Source organism: Echeneis naucrates, chromosome 19, assembly GCF_900963305.1.
Source record: "Echeneis naucrates chromosome 19, fEcheNa1.1, whole genome shotgun sequence".
NCBI classification, from domain to species: domain Eukaryota; kingdom Metazoa; phylum Chordata; class Actinopteri; order Carangiformes; family Echeneidae; genus Echeneis; species Echeneis naucrates.
Window position 1 is genome coordinate 7,085,716 of NC_042529.1, and position 25,709 is coordinate 7,111,424.

At 39.3% G+C, this 25,709-nt stretch overlaps 2 protein-coding genes across 4 annotated transcripts in view; both read left to right on the forward strand.

Annotated features, from left to right (window-relative positions):
- The window catches only part of kcnh4b (potassium voltage-gated channel, subfamily H (eag-related), member 4b), a 32,340-nt gene extending 20,981 nt beyond the window's left edge, over nt 1–11,359 (forward strand). The window contains exons 7-17 of the mRNA XM_029527365.1: nt 289–446; nt 758–959; nt 2,200–2,394; nt 2,777–2,976; nt 3,272–3,521; nt 3,615–3,829; nt 7,131–7,169; nt 7,898–8,277; nt 8,976–9,067; nt 9,502–9,578; nt 10,219–11,359. Of these exons, the coding sequence (XP_029383225.1) occupies nt 289–446; nt 758–959; nt 2,200–2,394; nt 2,777–2,976; nt 3,272–3,521; nt 3,615–3,829; nt 7,131–7,169; nt 7,898–8,277; nt 8,976–9,067; nt 9,502–9,578; nt 10,219–11,184 (2,774 nt within the window). The 3' untranslated portion in view covers nt 11,185–11,359. The remainder of the gene's footprint in view (nt 1–288; nt 447–757; nt 960–2,199; nt 2,395–2,776; nt 2,977–3,271; nt 3,522–3,614; nt 3,830–7,130; nt 7,170–7,897; nt 8,278–8,975; nt 9,068–9,501; nt 9,579–10,218) is intronic.
- A 4,998-nt stretch (nt 11,360–16,357) lies between these two features.
- On the forward strand, nt 16,358–20,498 carry LOC115059632 (ras-related protein Rab-5C-like). 3 transcript variants are annotated; one of them, XM_029527233.1, is made up of 6 exons: nt 16,358–16,472; nt 17,043–17,322; nt 17,605–17,756; nt 18,055–18,177; nt 18,285–18,378; nt 19,725–20,498. In XM_029527233.1, the coding sequence occupies exons 2-6, from the start codon at nt 17,154–17,156 to the stop codon at nt 19,841–19,843; spliced, it is 657 nt and encodes a 218-aa protein (XP_029383093.1). In that variant the 5' UTR covers nt 16,358–16,472; nt 17,043–17,153; the 3' UTR covers nt 19,844–20,498. The 3 variants fall into 3 exon arrangements, with proteins under 3 accessions (XP_029383093.1, XP_029383092.1, XP_029383094.1); XM_029527232.1 differs by having other exon boundaries at nt 16,361–16,500; XM_029527234.1 differs by having other exon boundaries at nt 16,369–16,500; nt 16,969–17,322.
- The last annotated feature ends 5,211 nt before the right edge of the window (nt 20,499–25,709 follow it).

Sequence of the window (25,709 nt, forward strand, 5' to 3'; positions counted from 1 at the left end):
CAAAACATATTCCGACTGTTACATGTTTCTGTTTTAGCTCCATATGCATAATTCATTTATTTATATTGACATTAATATGGCTAAAGTTGGTACTCCTCCACCCTGAACAATATTATATATTCTTTTGCGTGGATAGCAAACCTTATAATGTGATCTCAAGTGTTCTTGCCTACAATTAGATCATTCATCGAATCAATCTGAACTTGTGTCCTTTCACACTTTGAGTATGAGCATGACTGTCTCTCAGTCACAGAAAAATAAAATTACCTTTAAACTTCTTATTTGCAGACATTATCCTGAACTTTCGTACCACCTTTGTGAGCCAGTCAGGGCAGGTTGTATATGAGCCACGTGCCATTTGCATTCACTATGCCACCACTTGGTTCTTTGTGGACCTGGTGGCTGCCCTGCCATTTGACTTGCTGTATGCATTCAACATCACAGTGGTAAGTAGTACTGCTCTGTCATTGCTCACATAAGCAGGAGAATATTGATTTCCCTAAAGTGTGCTACATTTTGAAAGATATAGCCATCCATTTCCAAGGCCGCTTTCGCAAATAGCATGTTATGTATCTATATGCTGTAGGTGCACATTTATTTGAGCAAAGTACCTCTGTTGTATATATTGCCAGAGTGGTTTTACACAACAAAGTGGCAGATTTCCTGTAAATTTTTGTCTCTAAAACCTGAACTGCAACTACTTCCTCTGTTCCATTCTTTCTCAATTTGCTCCCCCTTGCTTTTCTCTCCACCTAAGACATCCTTGGTCCATCTGCTTAAGACAGTGCGCTTGCTGCGCCTCCTTCGTCTGCTTCAGAAGCTGGACCGCTATTCCCAGTACAGCGCCATGGTGCTGACCTTACTAATGTCTGTGTTTGCCCTCCTGGCACACTGGATGGCCTGCATCTGGTACATGATCGGACGTAAGGAGATTGAGACCAGTGTGAGCTGGGATATTGGTGAGTCCGATTGAAGCCTTACTGAAGTAGAAGCTGAAATGTGAAAGTTACACTCAATGTTTGATCCTGAAGGGAGTATTGGTGTTTGAGTGGATCGAGTCCTTGCCATGTAATCGCAGCATCCTAGGTCCAGTTCCAGCCCAGGATCTATGTTGCCATATATCCTGGGATGTTGTCATTCCCCACTCTTCCCATGTTTAATCCAGAAAGAATGTGAAAATATTTCATTTCTCTGTAAAACATAAATGAAATGATAATCCCAAGTGATTTTCACCATATGCATCATTTATTTGTTATCTGTCTATTATTTTTGTCAGGAAATAGAATCTAAAATGTGATTGAGCTGCTCATTTCATAGTCTGTGTTTATTAACCAAAAGTTTGGTCTAAGTTAGTGGTCTAGTCTGATAACAGACAGGTTTGTGCCAATGCAGTGAGTACACATTTGTTTTGTCCCCACTTAGCTATAAATAATCATGGCACACCTATTGGGAGTTCTAGCACTGTTCTGTGTTGAGACGGTGGTGAACACCATGCCCTGACACTCTAATAAGGACAGCCTGACACCAGCTCAAAAGCTGATATAACAACATATTACGAATGACTTACTTGTCATGTTTGTGTCATTCCTGGCTTCCATGTTGAAAACAGTTCAACATGGAGACCAATAATTGAAAACTGATGGGCTTTTTTATACTACACACTGTTATAGCTGAATAATATCTTGTCTTATTATTCACCACATTTTGTGCATGAGATCAAAGAATGTGACCATGTCCACTCTCTTATTACCAGAAAAATGACTGCTTTTGGCTGTTTCATGCAATTAAACAGCCTCACACGTCTTTCAACAACCAAAAATAACAACAAGCTTGCTGACATACCGTAATATACATCAAAATCAAACATCTGTGTACATGTGGGTTTGTGTGTATTTGTAAAATTGTCCATACTTGTGTCACTAAATTCTGTCCATACGGACATTAGGTCATAACCTGCTAATTAACACTTGGCCTTGCTTATCCCAAGAGGGGCTAATTTAAGTCTGCCCCATCCCAAATCAAAGTGTCAGCCTGCTGACAATGCTGATCATTCCTCTCATGTTAACACACGCAGATGCAAAAATATTCTTTTGTCTCTCAGAGCAGGTATTATAGTATCATTTTGTGCAGCCACCAACCATGCAGGCGACATGGAATACAGCCTTTGCTCCTTTCTCATGCCTTGCCTTCTCCATCAAGGGTGGCTCCATGAGCTGGGTAAACGTCTGGAGACACCATATATCAACAGCACAGTGGGCGGTCCGACAGTGCGCAGCTCCTACATTGCTGCCCTCTACTTTACCCTCAGCAGTCTGACCAGTGTGGGCTTTGGCAATGTCTGTGCCAACACTGATGCTGAGAAGATCTTTTCCATCTGCACAATGCTCATCGGCGGTACGTCTGACACAAGGGTACATTCTCCCTCTGGCATCTTGGCAGAACAGAGCCTCTGTTTGGCACACCAGGTCCAGAGATTCAGCAGGAAGTGGGTTGGATGGTTTGGCTGGCCTTTATGACTTTATACACCACTAAGCAGATTATTTTTGCTGAGTTAGAAATTATTGGTGCAGCAACACATGAGATGATCCTATCTTTATTTTTTCTACTCTTATCAGAAGAATCATATAAATTAAAATGTATATTACTTAGAGGATCAAGTAGCCCATAAAGATGCAAATTGTACTAGGTGATTTTGTAGAGATTAATATAAAGTTCTTTAAGTTCTTTAAATCAAGAACTTGACGTTAATACTTGTATTTGTTCATGTTTCACACAGCACTGATGCACGCGCTTGTCTTTGGTAACGTGACTGCCATCATCCAGCGAATGTACTCACGGCGCTCTCTGTACCACACACGTATGAAGGACCTGAAGGACTTCATCCGTGTCCACAGTCTGCCCCAGCAGCTTAAACAACGCATGCTGGAGTACTTCCAGACCACGTGGTCTGTCAACAATGGTATAGATGCCAATGAGGTAGGAGTCCCTTTCGCTGCCGTTGCCATGTCATATCTTTTCACACAGTTCTGTCTCCCCTCAAGGAACTTCCAGGCAATGTCTTGATTTCATTTGAACGATAACATCTGCTGTAAAATCCATGCGCCATCTTTTGCGGCTGTAATTGATTTTGATCTTGTATGACACATGGCTGCTGGTAAACCATCAATTGACATCCTTTTGTAATTCAAAAGAGAATAACGGGTGGCAACACAGTCCATTCCCTAATTACTAATCAGTGCTGCATCTCATTACATCTGTCACCCGTCCCCAGCTCCTGCATGACTTCCCTGACGAGCTGCGGGCTGACATCGCCATGCATCTGAATAAGGACATCCTCCAGCTGCCGGTCTTTAAGGGGGCCAGTCGTGGCTGTCTGCGCTCTCTCTCCCTCCATATAAAAACCTCCTTCTGTGTCCCTGGAGAGTATCTGATCCGTCAGGGTGATGCACTGCATGCCAACTACTTTGTCTGTTCTGGATCTCTAGAGGTGCTAAAAGACAACATGGTGCTGGCTATATTAGGTTTGTATTGCACTCAAGTGACATGTGTCATGTATTAGGTGTTCATGCAGCTTTAAGTTGATTAAATTAATGTTTTTACTGCTTTGATTTTAGGGAAGGGGGACCTGATTGGGTCTGACCTGCCGGGAACAGACCAAGTGATTAAGACCAATGCTGATGTAAAGGCCTTGACCTACTGTGACCTGCAGTATATCAGTGTCAGAGGCCTGAGAGAAGTGCTGGAACTTTACCCAGAATATGCCAGTGTGTTTGCCTCTGACATCCACAACAACCTCACATACAACCTGCGCGAGGGCAGCCAGGATGAGGTACTAAATACACATTCTGCTTCGAGTTTGACACATCTCCTGTCCTACTATCAAAACATGAAGCAGCACATGTGCATCATCATTTGTGGCAGTTGAAACAGATGGGCCATTGCTGGAGCTCTGAATGAAATTCACGTATGTGTTCTAGCAGCAAGCATTATAACTGGGCATGTCATTTTCCCGTTAAATTATCTGATAGTGAAACAGAGCACACAACGAGAGAATGGAACAACACATTTGTGCCCCCTGAGGTGCCATTGTCACTCTCCTTGACACTTGTTCTGCCACAGTGACCACAGCAACCACAGGGTAGTTGGTGGCTTGACTGTCACTCCAGTGACACTGGGTGCCACTGTCAGGCAGTCGTATCACTTCCCTGTTGCCACCCCAAAGCACAGCAGGGTGGCATTACACCCAAACAGTGACCTCCTCACAGTAATGCCGGTTACCCTTAATAGTTATTTTAGAAAGCATTTCATAAGGCAAGACAATCGTCCATCTGTGGAGTAAATGCAGCTGATAATTTTACACATGCAGCCATGTGTAAAATTATCAGTGAAAATATCATCCTTAAAAGATAAATCTTGTATCTGCATACACAACGCAGCAGAGTTCAGTGGTTGTTTCACATGGCATTTTGTTAAACTGTATGATCAAAACCAATTAATGCCAAGATATCATCGATGTGTGACTGACAAAAGCGACAAAGCTCTCTAAGGACTCTCTTAATCTCATTGTTAGTGTCAATCACAAAACTTTTGTACTTGCTTCAAGCATTTGTTAGGGTTCCCACAGGCCTTTTTAATTGTTGGAAGGGTTGTTTTTTTTTTTTTTTTTTGGTTTTTTTTTTTTGGAGTTTGGAATGAGAAGGAAAGGACATCTGTGCTGGCCGTGTTAATTACTAAATGTCTTTGTCACAAACTCTCAGGGAGAAGCGCTTAAGATGAATTAATGAGCGTTTCAAAAACAAATTTATTATGTTTGAGGGTCTTCTATCCATAAAGAGACATCAAAGGTAAAATAGAGAATCCATATATTTATGGCAGAAAAGCAAATTATTTTGAAAAAGTTAACTATGGTAAGGTGTCTGTTTGGTGTATAAATGCCTCACATGTCCACACAATAGCAGGGTTATTACAGTCTTTAATTTGGATTCAAGCTGAGTTGGGGCTGATCACGAGTACCAGCTCTCTACTTCTCCCTCACCATCTGCTCAGAGTTTATTCTCAAGCCTAATGCTGGGGCACCACTGCTACCCTGACAGGATGAAGGAGTGTGCAGCTACCTGGCTACTCTGACTCCTGACGCACACAAACATACATAGGTTATTTTATAGTACAGAGATATGTGAGAGTAAGCTGACTGTCCAGCAGTCAGTGAACAGGAGTGAAATGCTGCCAAAGCGATCTTGCCTTTCACCAGATAAGGTATCAAAAGGGAACTTGATCTTGTCTAAAAGGGAAAAACCCAGACTAACAGATGGCAACCTTTTTTTTTTTTGGTTGGTTGTTTTTTGTGTTTGTTTGTTTGTTGTTGTTTTGGGGTTTGTTTGTTTCTTTTGACTCTATAATTTTTATTTCAACATTTGTTACAGTGGTTAGAAGATTTTTCCTACTCAACACCAACTTTGTGGTGAGATAAAGTTTGTTATTGTAAGCTTAAAGTCAGGATGAACAATTGGAAACATGTCTCTTTAATAGAGGTAAGTTGTGTACCATTATGTTAGATTTAGTATTAAGGAGTGACTATGCTGTCCTGTGGGAAGGTCACAACTCCACTTGGAAGCCAGCACTAAGACAGTTTGTTGAACATGACCAAATGACCATGTGGCCACTGGAGAAATCAGACGTCTCAGGGTGTGAAATACAAACAGGTTAGTTAGGAGTCATGGGCTCACAGCTCCTTTCCGAGCTTCACATGTAAACAACAGTTCGACAAAGTTGATAAAGTCAGAGTCTGGTAATTGCAGGTGGAAGAGAAAAAGCACAGCTAGTTTGTTTGAGTGCTAGAGACAAGATGAGCTCAGTGTTGCTGACATGTTGGATGGAATAAAAATACCATGAGTTGGCTGAAGCAGGACAGAGAGAGGAAGACAAAATGTCACAATAAGAGTCCCAGGTGATCATAACTTCATTCGACATCAGTGTCATCTCAAGTGATGATGAACTTTAACTCATTTGGCTCTCAATGGCCTTTTGTTTCTGGTTCTACACTATTGTGACGACATCAAGTGCGTCTTGCATTACCCACCAGCATCAGCTTCTCCTGCTCAGTTGTGTTTTACTGTCCACCTGAAACACCCGGTTTTATATGGCTGTTAATTTGTTGAGGAGTCATGCTATCATGTGAATGATGCTGATTTCCCCCCAGTAACTATTTTCAGTCACAGTTTTCTAGATTATCTAAATTCTTATGAGGATCCCACACAATGTATGTTGGATTTGAATGATATGTGGCCAAAAATACAAACATACAAATATATTCTCCTTACTGGGCACCTGTATGCCAATCAGGAAGATGGTGTGTTTAAAAAAAAAAAAACAGGCATTCAAATAAACACAGCACACTTGTGACTGACAGTAAGTCCCTGCAAACCAACTTTTTTATGTGGGGCACTTTTGGCATCACTGCCCCATTACTGTATATTGATGTTAACATCATTTGGCAGTAATATTCCTCTCTGGCTAGTTAATCATTACTTTTTGCTCCAGGGTTAATTTTCCTCACAAGTAGAGCTTGTCTCTCCAGATTTCTCTCCTCTGCCTTTGACATGTACTATCATCACCTCTGAAGAGATGTAAAGATTCAGTGTTGGAGTTTATTTTTGCTTTCATTTCCATTCAGCTGTGAAGACTTTTGAACTCAATATTGTGTTTCAATGAAGGATTAAATTTAATGTGTATTCCCGGTGAATTGGCTTCCTTGCATCAAAGAGCATCACTGGCACTAGACTGGTAGAGCGACAGACTGTAGCTTGTGTTGTCACAGTAAGCCAAGTTGTTTGAAGCACATTTTTCACACGAGTGGACGCTTCACATCGCCACAGTTTCGTTTGCCATCTAGCTGATTATGTTAAATTGTGGGGAATTTCTTCACACACCAGCAGAAAGACAAACTTTTGCTGGAATCTCGCTGTAACCAGGTGTGGAAAAGGGATCAGTTGTGTGATTCAGCTTGAGCCGCATGGGAAACATATCCAGGAGAAAAAACAAACAGGTTACCATATTTAAATTTTTACAGATAGGGTAATAGGTGAAAAACGGCATAACTTTTTAAATCTGGTTTCTTTTTGTCACTGCAGGGTTTCAACAGGTTTTCAAGGTCACCCAGGCTCTCTCATGTGAGTTCACTGAAGTCTTCTTCTCTCTGAGTTGTCGTAATTTCCTACAACAGTAGTAAATAAGGATTTTGAACAATATCCAATATAGTGTAGATGAGACTGCAGCTTATTTGTGATAGTTGTGATAGTTGTGATAGATAGTTGTGATAGCATTTATCATGGTCTTAAGTAGGCATGGATCTAGCTTTTCAGGGCAAAACCTCCAAATTTTAGGGAGCATTCTGTGCAGTTGATGAATATGGTGGAAGGGTTTATGCCCTACAGGTTGAAACCCATTTAAGACTGAGTCCCAGGAGTTAGCATGCTAACTGGGTCAGTAGCTCTCCTAATGGGAAGCCTTATGAGCTAGTTATCTCACTAATTATCACCCACATCTCCCCTCCTTATTTTTCTGTTACTACAATACCGTTTACAGTAGTCTCTTTGTTATTAAAATTTGTCCTTAAGACTGGCTGATCCATAATCATTATCAGTATCTTAAACAAATGTTATTACTAACCAGATTACTCATTAAATGTTTTAGCTCAGCAAATTCAGGGGAATTTTAAATTTGTCCACCCCTCTCACATAAAAACTATAAAATAGTTCAATATTTAAGATATCATTTGAATGTTTTTATTCTTCTCCAATCTGATCCTCAGGATTTTTATGTTGACAAGTACAAATGCATATTAGGCTGTTTGAAGATTTATGTAGTATTGCTAATCTTGTATTGTCCTGTTTTACAGGAGCACAGGCTCCCATCTGTTGTGGAAACCAAGGGTGAAGAACTAGACGATTCCTTCCACCTGTCTCCGGGTACCCGCTCCCGTCGCAACCTCCTGCTCCCCAGCTTCAGCAGCCCTGTTCGCCGTACATCACTGGGGAACCTCCTGGGGGATGAGTTGCGGCAGTTTAACGCTCTGCGACGCTGCCGCTCCCCCAATCTCAGCCGTGGCTTCCATGGGCAGTACTCATCCCCTCAAGCGCCAGCCAAACGGGAGCCAAGCACCATTGCGTCGGCCCCACCCTCTACTTCATCCCAGGGAGAGTCAGGAGCTGAACAAAAGCCTTCAGTGCTCCTTATTCCAACTGTGACCTGCTTTGGACCCCCAGACCTTAGTCCAAGGTAGTCAAAACTACGTGAATGTGTGATAACTTAAGTAGCTTGGAAACTTGCAAAATAATACAATGCTATACAATTTAGTTTTTCTTGAACTATGTGTCTTCTAATGTGAAAACTTTGATTTTGTTTAAGTGTAGGGAGTGAAGCTGTGCATCCTTTATGGACATCTGGTCAGTCTAATCACAATCAAATGAAAGTTATTTCCTTGACATTTATTGTTTGAATAATTTCTCCTCCATGCTGTCACAGACAATATCACACAAAATCGTAATTCCTTATTCAAGTTATGTTAACCTTAGAGCGTCTGACATTATCTGGATAAGGTGTAACAGTAATTGACACCTAAAGTCATGCTAGAGGAACCTGCATAAATGCAGAGTATTTGCATTGCATATTTTAACAGATGTCACTGCATTTCATTACCAGAGCACCTTATCCTCCTGCCCCAACCATCTGTATTCATAATGTATCCCTAAGTCATCCAGTAAGTTCTAGATATGGGTAAGGGCTGGTTCAGAGAGCTCAGGTGTCCACCCCTCCTGACTGGGCTCTTCTCCTCATGTTAAAATCTACGTGGGCTTCTGCCAGCAGCAGCTCTCATGGCACATTCCTATGCCATCTGCCAGCTCCAATGATAATTGAAAAAGCTCTACTATTACATTAACTCCAACTTTGCTCCTCCTCACCCCCTCCCGCCACAGGGTTGTAGATGGCATTGAAGACAATGGGCCCACGTTCCATTTCAACGTGGAGCACAGTGGGCCAAAAGCCAGTACAGAAGGCAGCACCCAAGGTAAGCCAAACCGCCTCCAGCTGCGAGGGTCACCCGGGTGCCAGATGGCTGGAGAAGTTTAAACTGTGGACACCATAATACTGCCCGGCCTCCTTCTGGGGAAATATGAGATCACAGGGGAGTGAAATGACAGCCAGGTGTCCAAAGAGTCAGAGAATATGTTAAAGGACCGCTAAGGTCAAAGCAGAGCGTACTGATCATCTGACCTGAGCCTTTACTGGTGATCATTGTCGCTCCAGGAACAATATTAGGTTCTTTTTATTTGAAGTCAGTTAGTTGTAGTATATTCCATCTACCCTGACAGATGCATATGTACATATATCTAATATATATACGATCAAACCTCATAAGTTTGCTAAATGCTGATGCTGATTAATGCTTTAGGTGCTGTGTTAAATTTTGTGTACTATTTTATTTTCTTCTCATTGTTTCAGACTCCACACAGTCAAATGCCAACCTGTTACTGGAGACAGAGGAGGTCAGACAGGGCATCAGTCAACTCAACCATAAGGTACAGCAGAGTACAGCCTCTTAAATTAAAATTGATTTGGCCCGTCTCCCTCAACTCCTCCGTCTTCTCTCTGTAAGGAAATTTATAATAATTATATATTATATATATTATATTTATATATATTATATTATAATTATATAATAAATTATATTATTATATATATTATATTATAATAATTTATATATATATATATATATATATATATATATATATATATATATATATATATTGACATGGGGAAATACACAAGTTTCTGCCTTGTTTTTGCCTCGTCTTCCTCTGAATGTAAATAGAGCAAAAGCAGGTGTAGTCAGAGCGTCCAGATGGGCCCAGGTAGGTGCTGTCTGAAGTCGATATTAATTAATCAGTAGGGCACTCCTGCAATGCAGAGGATAGCTGGGGGTGCTGATTCAGCAACGTAGAGGGGAAAAAAAATTCTGACAACCTGCTGTGGCCCCTTCTTGCACCCCTTTCGTTCATGGTTAACTAATTTGTTCCCAGTTATATCTCTTACCTCAGCCTGTCTGAGTCCCTCTGGATTTCTGAGCCGCATAAGAACCTACTTCTTACTATGTTTGCTCAGTCTGATAATAGAACTTTGAAGGTTGGTGTGACTAAACTGTGTGTACTTTCTTCACAGATGGGCACCTTAAACCAAGAAGTATCTGAGCTCACAAAGGGCCTGCACCACATGATGCATCTCCTCCACGCTCATGTGTCCATGCATCACTACAAGCCGTCATACTCATATGATGTCCGAATGATGTCCAGCTCTCCCATGGATGCCAGCACCGGCACGCCATTCCACCTAGTGTCATCCTGCCCCCTCCATAATGATCCTGGGAGCAATGAAGGCCACAGCAACCAAAGTGCCCCCTCCACTGACCACTGGAGCTATTGTAAATCCACTGAAACTCAGACAGAGAGCCCCCACTGTCCTAAATCCTCCAGTCCACCTGCTAACTCCTGCTCTCCCCTCACTCTGAACTCTGCACCCAGCTTAGGCTTGTGTCATAGCTCCGAGAGCATGAAAACACATCTGTGGACCAGCCCGTCTCTTTTCAGTGTCAACCCGGTCTGCCGTGGTGGAAGTCCAGGCTTCGCAACTCATGCTTGGCATGGAAACTCTGAAAACAGACCTCTCAATGCCAGCCCACCTACGATCAGCAAGTCCCAGCCCACATTGTGCCTGCAGCCTCCCACTGATGGTGATGAATATTCTTGCCTTTTATCCAGTCCCCCCACAGGTACGTCTACACATAGCCTGCTGGACCCCTCACCAAGCTCTTACTCCCATTTCTGTCCACTCCCACAAACTGCACACGAGGACACTTCTGTCTCAGCATCTCGCAGTGTGTTCCACGATGCCCCCATCCTCCACATTGAGGACTCACACCCCACTACTCCACCTGCCAATGCCTCTCTGCCCACACTACCCAACCACCCTCTTGGGCCCCTCCTGGATTCAGGGTCATCTCAAACTGATACTCTGGAGCCCCATCTCCCACTTGGCAACGAATCTGCCATTGAACACACCAGTCTGGAGTGCCTTCTGGGTAAAGGGGGTTTTATGGAGAGCAGGGACAATGAAAGCGCGCCGTCATGAAGGTCCAGCAATGGAGTCCAAACAAAAAGCAGCAGTCATTGAAATGCAACTGCCTTACAGTGTTTAAAGAGACTCTGCTGGAGATTTTCAATGTGTGCTGTATTCCCGCCTTCTAGTTTCTGGGCTCTCATACTTGTCACACTCCAAAAATTTACAGCATTTCTATGCAAAAGCATGTCGGTTGTGCATTATCTTGGCTCTTTTGAAGTGTGTCTTTAAAAAAAAAAAAAAAAAAGATCCAAAGCTTTTGGTTCTAGTATATATTGTATATTTTTTCCAATATCCTCAGAACAAATTGCAGTTGACATTACCTGTTACCTTCTTGCATGGTAAAGTTGTTTATTCTTTTTCCTAAGGAAAAGGTTTCCAAATCGATGTGTAAGCATTCTACATGAGAACCTGTTGAGTATGCGCACAGATATTGTATTTATATGGCGGACAGGTAAGATTGGTTTTATGTTTTAATATACAGAGGAACAAAATGGACACATACTTCACCTTGCATAGGGAATTGGGATTATGCGTCACATTGTAGGTATTATAGGTTTGTTTGTTGTTTTAATTTGAAGGTGTTTCTCAGTTTAGCATTTTTTATTTGAAGAGTCATAGTTTTTGTACACTATGAACATCCAATATCCAAACTGCACAAAGCCGTGCACAGTACATTATTTGAGGTTTCCTGTTCATTTCCTTTTTATGCTCTCTTTAAGCTCCTTCAAGATATTTGAATATTTTAAATACTTTCTCCTCACCAAGGCATTAAATATGATTCTGTGAAATAAGTTACATTTTATTTCTAAAGGTTCTACAACTATACAAATATAGCTTCTGATTAATTAAACATAAATTAATATTTATTTGAAAAGTGAAGTCCTAAAAATATATAAAACTGTGAATGCCTCCTTGGATGAGAACATGAACTAATTATATTCATAAAAAATATTCAGAGTATTCAAGAATTCTATTCTGATTTATTCTGGTATTCTGAATGATTTCTTCTTCTCTGGCAAAATAAAGTATGCAGAATATATCTGCCTGTTTTCTTTTCTTTTCTTTTTTTTACTTTGTTGTCACAAACATCGTGACTCATGCCATTCTGAGAAAGGACAGTACGTAACATGATGTAAATGATTACTTTGGTTACGTTTCAGTAGCATAGTGCAACCAACTGGGAGTACACTCAGACATGAACACAGATGTTCAGATATTTGTGGTAACAGTTCCCAACTCCCAAGTGTTGTTGTTGCAAACAGTGGAGTATTAGGACTTTTGTTGTTGACAGAGTGAGATATATCTGCAAATTGCATAGCATCAGTCAGATATAGCTGTAGTTTTCAAAAATTTAAGTAGAATTCACTTCACGTGAAAGTCGTTCAGTTTATGATATGATCTTAAGCTAAATTGGATGGACTTACAACTTACTTTGATTTGTGTGATAAAATAAGATTATGTGATGATTAGTCCATAATAATTAAAAAATAATGACATTTGAATTTTTTTATGTAACATTCTATCATACTATCATTCTATAATTCTTTGTTTTCATTTCACTTAGTTTGCAAAAAATCTGTAGCTTTCACTATATTCAAAATTATCAAATCATTTGAATTATTTTATTAACAAGCTCCCATCAAGTCCGTGGAAACTGGACATAAATAAGAATAAAACCAAATGTTTCTTTACTGCAAAGAAGAAACTTGGAAGTTGATTAAAAGGGAACAGAACGATAAAGGTCAACAGCTGCCCTCTACAGAAGAAAAGAGGATTTGCTGCTGTTTTCTCTCTCATTACTGGCTGTGAATTCAATGAGTATTTTGGTGAAAGCTGGTTTATCTTCATCGCTCTCTCTCTCTCTCTCTTTTTTTTTTACTCTCAGTCTGATTGTCTAAGCAAATGTGCAGTATCTTCATATATTGTTGGAGAGTGATGCTCTCTATATTTAGTTTACATAAACCAGGCTAAATAAAATTTACATTACATCCAAAATATGTAGCTTTTTTTCTCACTCACTCTCTACAAACTAAAAATATATCTGCACTACCAGTTAAAAGTTTGCATACACATTCTCGTTCAAATGAATAGCAAAGTGTGTCCAAACTTTTGACTGGTAGTGTATATGTATATCTGAGTAACATGTGTAAACCAATCTGTTTTGACGTTCTGCTTTATGACACATTATTTAACTAACAAGTTCCAGGAAAAAGATGTGATTGTTATTAGCCAGAGATAATGCCAAACACAGTATTTGTTTAATGACACACCATATTACACAGTGCATTTCTTATCAGTCAGTGTTGTAAGATTAAGTTGTTTTTTTGGCAGAAGTTACTTAGTTGTATGGGAAACCCAGATAAGTTAATGATTAGCTGGCTAAGCAACAGTTACACACAAAAACACAGCTGGATAGAATATCAATATTCATTTCATTTGAAAATTCTTCTGCCACTTACACCTTTTTTGTATATTCTGGTGTGCAGAGAGAGTTAACCTTCACACCTGCAGTCATGTTCAGCCAAAAGCTCAAGCTGCTGTAATGAAGACATGAGTCTAATCAAACGTGTTAGTAGATTCTCACTTCACATCAAGTCCTGCTGCCAGGACACTGCACTATATAGGGAAGGGGACAGGTTTTTGTTTTATTTTTCCAAAATGTATTAAATTTTTTTACCTAAAATTAACAAGTCATTGTCTAAATGCTCAGCACTTGCTGAGTTTTTGATAATTGGTTGTTTATGTACTTGGTGTCCCGATATAGGCAAGGGAGGGGGGGCATTCTGAGTTTTTTGCTAACAAAGCTGTCCAAAAAAAAAAGGAAAGAAAGAAAGACATTTTCCAATTATAAACAAAGGAGCTCTAACATATTCACAATAATGTAGTCATATTCACAGACTGCACAGAAATTTACATTTATTGGTAAGACAGAAAGTTTACATTTATTACAAAAGGTAATTATAGCGCTTCTAGTCCTTTTGCTTTGTTTCTCTGTCACAACAGCAGCTACTTGCTATACTGGGAATTTCAGCGTGTCAGACTATGTGTTGTGTGTCTAAGTGTTTATTTCCGAGGTCAATAATGAAACTTCAAACTAATTTTTTCTGTTATTACAACATTATTTGCAGCTCTTAAAGTCCTGAAATGTTTCAAATTCCACTTTGAAATTTGAAAATTCCTCAATATGTACTCAAACAGTTGTGTAAGAGTTGGTTTTCCCATGTTGATGATGTACTTTATTTGTATTAACTGCACAACACAACCAGATAAAAAGGATCCCTGCAAACTAACAGCACACATTTTGGGAATCAACATTCAAGCACAAGAATTCATCAGGTATGGCACCTTTAAGTGAATTAATATTTGTAACGAGAGTGCTTCAATTACATAGTCATACTAATCTGGACTTCTTTTTATATAGAGACTGCTGTTGAGAGACGTGACACTGTGAAACATGAAGTTTGTGATTTTCACTCTTTTGGTAGTGTTACTTGTCAGTCAGGGTGAGTAAATATGCTATTTATCTAATCCTATCCAACCACCAAAGAGGCCACCCTGTCCATATAACATTAAATTAATACATTGTTTTCAGTGTGTGATTTTAAAAAGAAAATTAAAACCTGTTGCTTTGTCCAGGCGAATCTTTGAAGTGTTACTGTGGAGGCATACGTCGCTGTTCAGGCAATGTGGAGACCTGCCCCGGTCCAAACAACGTCTGTATTAGTGCCATCATAACAGCTGGACCAAGTAAGTACAGTTCATAACTGTCACAGAAAATTTCAAGCTATAGAACAATAATAACAACTGACAGATAAAACCAAGAGAACTAATTTTTCTGATTCTTTGTTTATTTCTCCATGATAGGTGTCAAGCACTTCAAAGGTTGCTATGACTCACAAGGCTGCCAACTACTTAATAGTTCACCTCTAACAACTGCTTTTTGTTGCCATCACGATATGTGCAACAGATAAATAAATATTATGCCACACACCTTCCAATGAAAGACCGACCTACTGTAATGGGTGTGTGGTGCATTGGAAATGATAAAGATTAATCTGTTCCAAATTTGTATTTTGTAAGAATTTTAATCAAATTAAAATTTCATGTTCACAGAAAAATTAAATACCACTAGTTGATAATTTGGCTTGATGAGAAGATAAGATTAAAAATTTCAGTGGCCCTTGGACAAAAGGTAGCATTAAAGTAATGGTCATAAGGTGGTCAATGGTAAGATAAAATATAAACACATCAGTAACTTTGGCTACAAACTAGAGCCTAAACTGGAAACTTGAAATTTAAGGAGTAAGTTTTGGGGTTGCAGGGCAAGATTCAACATCTGGATCTCCGGCAGAGTTAGTTTTACCTCCAGTGTTCGGTATGACAGTACAAGGCTCTCTCATACTTGACTCTTGCACAAAGGGACAGGAATGTTTAATTTGGTTAACTGAGAAGACAAAATCTAGCCAATGCAGTTGAACATTAATAAAAAAAAAAAGTAATCACGTTGTCAACAGATTAATCAAACCATAATTTATAAAGTAATTGTTTAAAAATAAGCCGTTTTTATCAGATCTGTATTGTGTTCTTGTGAATTCATTCTGAAATGACCAGTCCTGCGGTCAGCATGACTCCTGCCATATGTACTAAATGTCAGAGCACAAATAAAAACTAAACATTACAGCCGAGTTGAATCTGTGTTTCCTTGTTTTATTTAAAAACCTCAGTCTTGGCCTGGAGCATATTTCATCTTCCCTCAGATAATAAGTGGTGGTGATGCCACAGCTATTGAGGACTCACAGGTCCTGCCGAGTTGTCACTATGATCTTGCGCCACCTTGTGGTCGATAAGATGCTGAGATGAACTGTAAAATCATAAGCAAACAAAAAAAAGGAAACCCCATGGTGTATTCTGATTTCTTTTGGCTAAAGAGATATCAAGTGCAAATACCTGCTGTTGTATTACTCTGTGAAATATCCATCATTTTTTCTTTGTTATTTAACTAAGATAGGACGAGAAAGCACCTCAAAATCATTTTCAGGGTTATAAAAATACGTTTTATATTTATTATGATACAAAAAGACACAAGAGAAAAATTACACTTGCTGCGATGTGAAGACGAAATACTTTCCACTCATTTGATTGGCTGGGACGTTGCGTCACATGACAGCTGAATTCAGGAAGTATTTTGCTTACACAAGGCGGAAGCGTATAATACTCTGAACCTGAAAGTGTTTAAGCTGAAAAAACAGGAAAAACTACAAAGAGGAACTACGCTGATATAACTCGGAGTTTATCAGGTGGGGTGGAGGTCGTTTTTCGTTGTTGGTAAGAACAGCCGCCTGTTATTTGTTTCCCTTTTGGCGTTTTTTTCTTGTTAGCCGAGCTTAGCATGGCTGTTAGGGTTAGCCTCGATGCTAACCTACAGTTGGTTCTGTTTTGGTCCGATTCGACGGTCAAAAGATCCGCGGGTTGAGGTCGTTTGACAATCACTTAACTGTTTAGGACCAAAATATAGATTTTGCTTCTTAGAAAGTGATGTTCACTCTCAGAGTATCTCATTTTAAAACTGAGTGTTCAAACTTTGAAACACTTCAACATGTCTGGTCTCATAAACAGTCTGTGTTGTGCAAGGTGTTTCTCATGAAAGCTTTTTTTATCTTCATATGGGAATTATGAATTTCAGTATTCATATTTACAATCTGTAGAGCCTGTAATTTTTTCAAACTAAAATCCAAACATGTTTTGGATTCATCTTGGTTTGTGATTTTCTTTATCGTGTTGAACATCTTAAAGTTTAGGACTGCTGGACAAGCAGGAGAGAGACACTCAGGACTTTGTGAATGACAACCTCTGTCTGCCCACTGCAGCTCTTCCCACTAAAAGGTTGATCCTTCAGCTCAGGCTCAAGCTCCGGTCCTTACACCCCGTTGGCCAGTAATTTCAGCGCATCCAACCCATAACGGTCTCTGTCTCTGTCAATGGCTGGACGTGGTGGAGGAGCAACCAGGCCTAATGGTGCCACAGCTGCAAACAAAATTTGCCAGTTCAAACTGGTGCTTCTGGGGGAGTCAGCAGTTGGCAAGTCCAGCTTAGTGTTGCGCTTTGTCAAAGGCCAGTTCCATGAATTCCAGGAGAGTACCATTGGAGGTAGGAGACATAACCTTTGAAGGACTAAATGTCATTTAAAAGGGTCTTTGTGTCTCACAGTATGAAGACTGTGGTGCTGTGTGTATGAAATTTAAGAAACAGCACCAGTTGGTGCAGTTTTCTTTGTGCTTTTGTGAATGGCATAGAGCTTGTGAGGTGATACACAAGACTTCAGGTGTTCATGTTCAAATATGAGTTTTTCCTTCAGGAAGCTGTAAATGTGTGTTGTTAATATTTTATCACTAATTCATCCACTTGTCCTCATTTCCTTGCATTCTTCAGCTGCCTTCCTCACTCAGACTGTTTGTCTGGATGACACCACAGTGAAGTTTGAGATCTGGGACACAGCTGGTCAAGAGCGCTACCACAGCCTGGCTCCAATGTACTACAGAGGGGCTCAGGCAGCCATTGTGGTCTACGACATTACCAACACAGTAGGTTTAGCCCCAGGTTAACAATGAAAACAGTAATTAAGATAGTAATTTCATAATGACTTAGTCTGTGAGGCTCTCTTCTCACTCAGCCTTGTCTTGTCTTGTCTTGTTTTGAATTGACAAGACATGCTCCAGTTTTAACATATTTAGATCTTGTCCAAAAATAGACCTGTGTGTTTTTGTGGTCAGGTACTTGGCAGCCAAAATTCAGAACAGTAAAACTGCTCTGCCAAATTGAAATAGTTGTCATTTAAATGGATAGACTAGGTGAGTGTCATAATGCTTCTTGTTTAATTAGGATACTTTTGGACGAGCAAAAAACTGGGTGAAGGAGCTGCAAAGACAAGCCAGTCCCAACATAGTGATCGCTCTGGCAGGCAACAAGGCAGACATCGCAAACAAGAGGGCTGTAGAAGTTCAGGTATGACACTGCATAAATCAGAATGAATTTAAAGACTAAATTATTTCAGCTTAATCCCAGTTATGTCAAAATTGTATTAAACTGTATTATCCAAACATTGTTCTCAGGAAGCACAAACATATGCTGATGACAACAGTCTGCTCTTCATGGAGACCTCAGCCAAGACTGCTATGAATGTCAATGAAATTTTTATGGCTATTGGTAAGTGCTATTCTGATGAGTCAAATGTCCCTCATATCTGCTCCCATTGACTTATGTTCTTAGTGGCACTTTAGTTTGCCAAATGTTTAGATCTGTAGAGAAGATAAATACTTAACAGTCTTAAAAAGAAAAAATGATATAGAGTTGCTTATTTGGATGGATTTCAGTAGCACTTGAAGAACAAACTGGCTAACAATTGCAAAGATATGAAGTTGACCTGGTGCTGTGGGGAAAAGTACTTATTTAATGCTCTCAAATTAGTTGCACTTTTTCTTGACTAATTGTGTATGGTTTTACACTTTTGAATTAAGATAAATTAACAGCAAGTGATAAATGATATAGTCACCTATCTATTTAAAAAATAAACAAAACTACATTATGATCAAGCAGCTTGCCCACGTTTTAGTAACTCACAATTGTTTTGAAGAGATTCAGGTAGATAGACTGATATTATTTTTTTTATATACATTTTGTGTAATCCTGATAAATTTGTTTCTGTATGAAACTATTACCATGATGAAGAAATTAGATTAGTGTAAATAAATTAATTTGTGAATTCACAGCACTTATACATCCTGCCAAACCTTCCCATTCCCAACCAGCCCACACATATCAGAATTTTTAATAGAATATGAATAAATTCATTAGTTTATTATTAAGGGTGTTTTCTGAGTCTGACAATAAAAAAAATAAAATAATAATAAACAATAATAATAATTTTGTGATAAATTGAAAATATATATTAAAAAATATGCTTTTATTTGGAAATCAAATCCACCATATTGTCATTGCAAATATATTAAGGACCCCCTTAATACACTCACTGACAACCCTTCACATGCAGACCAGGGTCAACACCACTTCACCTACAATGCTACAGTAACTTCATGTTATTATAAGTGGAAAAAAATAAATGCCTGATCAAATTTGACAGCAAAATTGTTTGTTTGCAGGAATTAGCTATTTTCCCTGACACCTGTTGGCTTCAATACCTTTTTTGAATTTAATGGTAGATGTCTCATTGAGTTAAACCTTTTTACTTGAATGACCCTTTTAAAATGGAACAACTTGTGGCACTACATTCACACTTCACAAATAAGTGTGTTCTGTGCACTTCCTCCAAATCGTGGTTACCTGATTTAGATTGCCTCACTTGACTACTTCTGAAGCAAAAAGTGAGCAAGAGTGAGGGGGGAAAAAATCAGTAGTAAAACATACGTAATAGTACATAACCATGTATTTTCAGAGCTCTTTTGTGCCAAATCATGCTACCAATTGTTTTACAGCTAGTTGTGATGCACCTTTGAATTTTAGCATCTATGACCCTGTGTCTCCTTTCCCTGTAGCAAAGAAGCTACCGAAGAATGAACCCCAGGCTGGACCAGGCGGACGGACCCGGACAGGAGTGGATCTACAAGAAGCTGCCCCTCAGGGCCGCAGCAGCCAGTGCTGTGGCGGCAATTAGCAAGTACAAAACGATGAACTTAGTGAGCGAGCCCTGAACATTGTGTTAAGGACAACACCTAGCTAAGACCCAGAGAGGCAGGAGAGAGCAGAGCCACTTGCAACTCCCTGCTCTTAAACTGAGATTACAGATGAGATTATCTGGACCCTCTTTGATCAAAGGAACATTTTTTTTTAAAGAATCATAAGCTAGAGGGAGTTACCAAGATCCCTCACCACTTCTCTTCTGTCTTTCCCCGGTGTATCTATTTACCTCCCCCTTCCCCTTCAATGTCTGTCTCTAGGTGGTTGAATTCTGTCTCAAATCATCTTTTTGAGGGGTTTTATTGAGGGTGTTTGACATTTTCCATAATTGGCTGAGTGTGCTTTTATGTTACGTGCTGTGGGGTCCAAAGGTCTGGGAGCACTTTACCACTCAAGTGAAAGTGGTCTCAGACTCTGGGACTCCACTGTATGTGTGTATATAGTATGCACTTAAATGCACACATACTGTACATATATACATGGACAGTCATTTTCTACTCCAGTCAATTTCTTCTACATTCATCGTTATTATGAAAGATACAAATACAAAAATATTGATAATGCTGAAATAGCAAAAAAAAAGGCAAAGGAATTAATCCTTTTGTCTGATTGCAGATGTGATCACAGCATTATGTTCTCCTCTTTAGGGATCTGAACATGACAGTTATAAGGAAAGCTCAAGAATTTGTTTATTGAAGAGTTTAACAGGCCATGCAGTGTTTCTGAACTGTACGACAAATGCAGTTTGCATTGATTGTGTGTTCATACTTGTAACACTCGTTGGCCTTTTTTAAAAGAAATGTGAGAATAACTTGTAAAGCTAAAAAGTAATAAATGAAATACAAGATTAATTTAGTTTTGAGTTGTTTTGCAATGTATGGTTTGGCATTGATACATTTCCAGTTATTTGCATGTTTTTAAATCTGTATTGGTGGAGAGGTTACTGTATTACCTATAAAAAAAAAATGCGCACAAAAAAACCCAGACTTGTCAAAAGAGTGATGATTCAGGTCATAGTTAGTAGTTTTACTCTGATTTTCTCTATAAATATTAGGTCAGTATGATATCTGTGTGCATAGCATCAGTCCTTTATATGTTTGTGTGTGTGTCTCAACTCAGGAAGATGTGTATCTTATCTTCAAGGCTAGTCTTCAGAGTTATGGTATTATTCTGCATCTCACCTTTTCTGAAACAAAGGAGCCTGAACAGAGTGATAGATTCTGCTGCAGATTACTTCCAAATCTACACATTGATCTGGAACACACAGACATTTAGCTGGCACAATAGTTTGAAAATGATGAGTATTAAAATTTACTTTTTAGATTGCTGAAATAAAGTGGCAGCTAATACAGATCAATAAGCATATCCAACCACTAGAGGGCATCATCATGTCACATCAAAAAGCGTCCCAAACTGCCCTCTAGACTGAGGAAATTCATTTACATGAAGTCAGACTAACTCCTAGCCAGAATTTACTGGCTTTGAGAACTTGCATGCATATATGTGTATGTGTGCTGAAGCTGGAAAATAGGTGAATTGACATGCAAAAAACCCATTAGTGGAAAATTGAGGGGAAAAAAGCTGCCTTGCTGAGACATTGCACAATAGTGGTGGGCTTCATTTGTGCTCACCTTATTATTTACACCTCAATTTAGAACAGGCTTTTACTTTGTTAATGCAGCAGTTCACTCTACTGTAATGGACACTGCCCTTTTAATAAGGGTAGCTGAATCTCTTTGTGGTTTTCCTTAGAAGAAGAAACTGTCATATAATAAGTGGCATACATTCAAGGGACTCAGTCTGTAAAAAGATGTGTTTGTAGCACCAGTGTGGGCATCTCAGTAGTCAGAGAGCTGTTCATTCTGCTTAATTTGTTATTGTTCATTCCTGCGATCAAATCTAGTGCATCTCCTCAATAAGTAAATGACCATAAACAGATCCATCTCATTCCATCTAAATGAAACACACATTTTATACAGCTTTCCAGAAAATCAGCAAAATGAATTGTACACGAGCTAATGTTTCTTCCCACTGCTGTGTGGGGACTGTTGCAGGCATTCACTTTCATAGTTTTGCCTGTTAACTCTCCACTAAGGCCACACAGTCACGGAGGAAAAGGGCCCAAAAAGATGAAATCAGTGAAATAAAGAGATTTAAACCTCAAATGGAGGAAAAAAAAAAAAAAATATATATATATATATATATATATATATATATTTGTATTAACTCTGAAAAATGTAACATTCAGTTAATGGCATGATACATATCTGAGTTGAAACTGCACATAGATTAGGTGGCTGATCAGCTGACCCTCCATATAAGTATGTACAAAAATACTATAACTATGTAAATATCCTCCACTTAAACTGATGTCAGGTGGCCACGAGGCTGGCAGGCCAGCAATTCTAATTTGCTGTCTCGGACCTTGCATTAAATCTGCTTTTAAAGCCATTTCACCACACAAACACGTCGACGCACACACTTGCCTCGAGAGAGGCAGCATCTCTGCCAAAAGCAGAAAGGCCTGTTCACAGTAAATGATTTCTCATTTGTTGAGCTGTCAGTCAAAATGTGTTCTGTCAAAAAAGGAACTCATTTCATACTTGGCCTCTGTGAATCATAATAGTGTGAGAGCTGGACTGAAATTGACTGCGTTTAAAGTAGGAGATTTGCAGAGTAAAGAAAACGTGCACTGAAAGTAAGTGCATTCAGACAGCATCCCCACATTCACGCTTTGTTCCAGTGATTTTTATTGTGTCTCATTTTGTACAATAAATGAGACGCATAACGTGGCCAGAACCCGAAAAAGGCGTGGTTGTCATAACAACGGGTTTTCGGATTAGCTTTAGTGCTATAAATTTGTGTTTGCTTGAAGAAGCATTGGCCCAATTTAATAGCGTAAGCCCAGTTCAAAAACATAGAAAGCAGTCAAATATTTTCAAAGTCCTGCTCTAATGGATTCCCTCTATCTTCCTGGACAGAGGGAAATGTCATTAAATACCAAGGACACAGGGACACGGTATCTGGATTGCATTCTGTGGAGCAGTTTGAGATTTCTGCAGATAGCGATTGTATGTGTGATGTGGTACAATAATTGTCTCTTATCTAAAATGAAACATCTGACTGGTGCCGCAGGATTGGATGCTATTGAAGAAAAAGCTAGCAAAGTGCACAATGAACGGATAGTGATTTTGAAAAAAACATCAAATATTATTATGTTGCATTATATTTGCTGAGCATTTACATCGTCATATGCCATTTACGTCTTCCCGGATAATTCAAGGCAAGCAGTTGCTAACAGCTTTAGTATATTTTTTTAATTTAAGTTTTCTGAATCCTTCCTTAAAAATGTAGACCAGCAAAGGTCATGAACGTGTTTCTAGTTTTTAAAACTCTTGTCTAAAGAGATTTTACTCCCAACAGGGATTTAAGAATTGAAAGAACAATACCAAAAATGTTCTCATGGCCCACAATGATTTTATGTCCTGGTCAGGATTCAGAACCCAAGACTCAAAAATAAATCAATAAATCAATCAATAAATAAAATATCTCACAATCTTTTTTTTTTTTTTTTTAATCTCTTATTTGGTTTCATATGCCATTTAAGCTTCGGGGTGTCATCTCTGGTGATGAGCACTGGAAGAGAAAAAATTCAAGTGAATTTCATTGAAGTTGATTCAGTGACATTGATGTTAAAGAACAAAGAGGACGTCAGAGGAAAAATGTGTAATCACTTGGACACTTTTCCATGAAGCGTTTCAGTTTGATTTGTGAGGCCTATCTGAGACCACTTGTGTTATTTTTGTGAGGTTGTCTGAGACATTCCCCTCTACACTCATTAAATGCTCATGTATAATCTAGTGTTTATTCACATTGCTCACTGTCAGAGAGAAGTTAAGTAATAAATGTTTAGTGAGCTCAGGATTGAGCCGTCTGGCATTAACTGTTTTTCAAAGTAAATGAATTTATAAACAAGGTCAGTGAAAGTCATTTAGGCAAACATAATTTAAATTAAAGTCTTATGTCATATAGTTTCAACATACTTAGTATTTAATAATCTGACAGTATTTTTCTGCTTATTGGACAATAAATGATATATTTGTAAACTGACAAAAAGGGCATAATCCTTTACTGGATATATAGACTAAAGAATCTTACAGGTTCTGTGTTTAATACCTTTTTTCAGGCCTGTAACAGTTAAAGGTCAACATTGTACATCAACAACAGCTGATAGGAAACGATGGAACAATAGTCCCTTACTTACTTTATTATTTAGGTTAGATCATTTGGGTTATTTCACTTTTTCCAAAACATTTCTTTCACATACCAGATTAGAGATTTTTGTTATTTGGAGATCCATTTTGTACCAACAATGGTAGTTACAGTGGGAGGAACAGGAAATGGGATGAGACAAAGAGTAAAGAGCGTTAGTCAAAGTGGTCAAAAATGCTGTAGTGGACTAATAACAAGAACCACTGTACGTCAAATGGATGTATCTTGTAGTTTAAAATATTCTTTAAAGGATTACAGTTTCCGGCTGCGGACTCCAGTCATTATAGGCCTAAAGCTACCACAGTGATTGTAGTCTTCACTGCCACAGGCTTGATTTGTCTTTTTAAAGGAGCCTCTCAGGTGCTCTGTCAATCAAACATTTAAGTCAAAAGGCAGAGTGAGTACAGTCAAAAGAAGAAAAAAAAATACATGTTGCCCTGGTAACCACATTGGGCTGAATTGTCCGTCTCTACAGGAGCAGGCGTGTTCTTGATAATTGTGGGACCAGAGGAATAAAAATGTCCTTTAATGAGAGCACTCAAAATGATGATGATGATGGAGCTGAGTGCTGCTCATACTTTGATGCTGGTAACATGTTGATTGGCCTTGGGCTTGATGGAAATGGAGTAACCAATTATACTTTACCCTATAAATCCGTATCCAACCTCACCAACAGGAAGTTGACTCCGCTGCTGTGGGAGTCTCCACAATACTTTGATGCTGTCAGCGTAGCTGTTAAGCTGTGTGTTGATTTGGTTTTTATACACACACACACAAGCAGAAGCACAAAGAGCATTTGAGGAGCTGTGATATCTTACACCCTTGTCTGTGCCTTGAATGTGTGTACCAGCACATGCGCACCTTTATTTTTAGGGTGGGTGCCTTGCGGCAGGGTCAAGCGGGGTGCCAAAGGACTTCTATGAGAAGGACATAGCTCAAACTCCAAGTATGTTTCCACCGTGCATCCATCACTTTCTAGCTGACAGCTGAGCCAGGCGCACACCACCAGGCCGGCTGCAGCACACACCCAGGCGTGTGCCCATGTCACTGCACTCCAAAATTCATCTGCAGGCATTTGCTTTTGAACGTAGCTCAACAATGTTAATGTGAGTGTCTAAAAGCGGTGGGATTGGGGAATGAAAGCTGGTGAGAGACCCCCCACCAAGCAAACAGAGCCTGAAGGTGGCGGGGCCTTGACATGTTAAAGGGAAACAGCATTTATCCTTGACCCACTTGTTCAGTTCATATCACTCCAAGCGTCTGTAATGTTGAACTAGTTTAATATTGACCTGCCTACACGTACATTAGCATTATTTCAGGGCTGTAAAAATACTGTTAGCACTTTCACAGGGACTTGGACTGGATAAAATAATCTTTGGCAAAGCCATCTTCTCTGATCTTCTTAATATGCATTAATCTTCGTTCAGGAATACGCTCCATGTGAGGATGTTTGAGTGGACTAAAATGTGAATGTGGATGGTTTTGGTAGCTAACCACTTAGCCTGGTTGGTGGTCCGGCCTTGTGTTTGGAATACTAAAAATCAGAAATTCACATTCACATTCCAAGACAT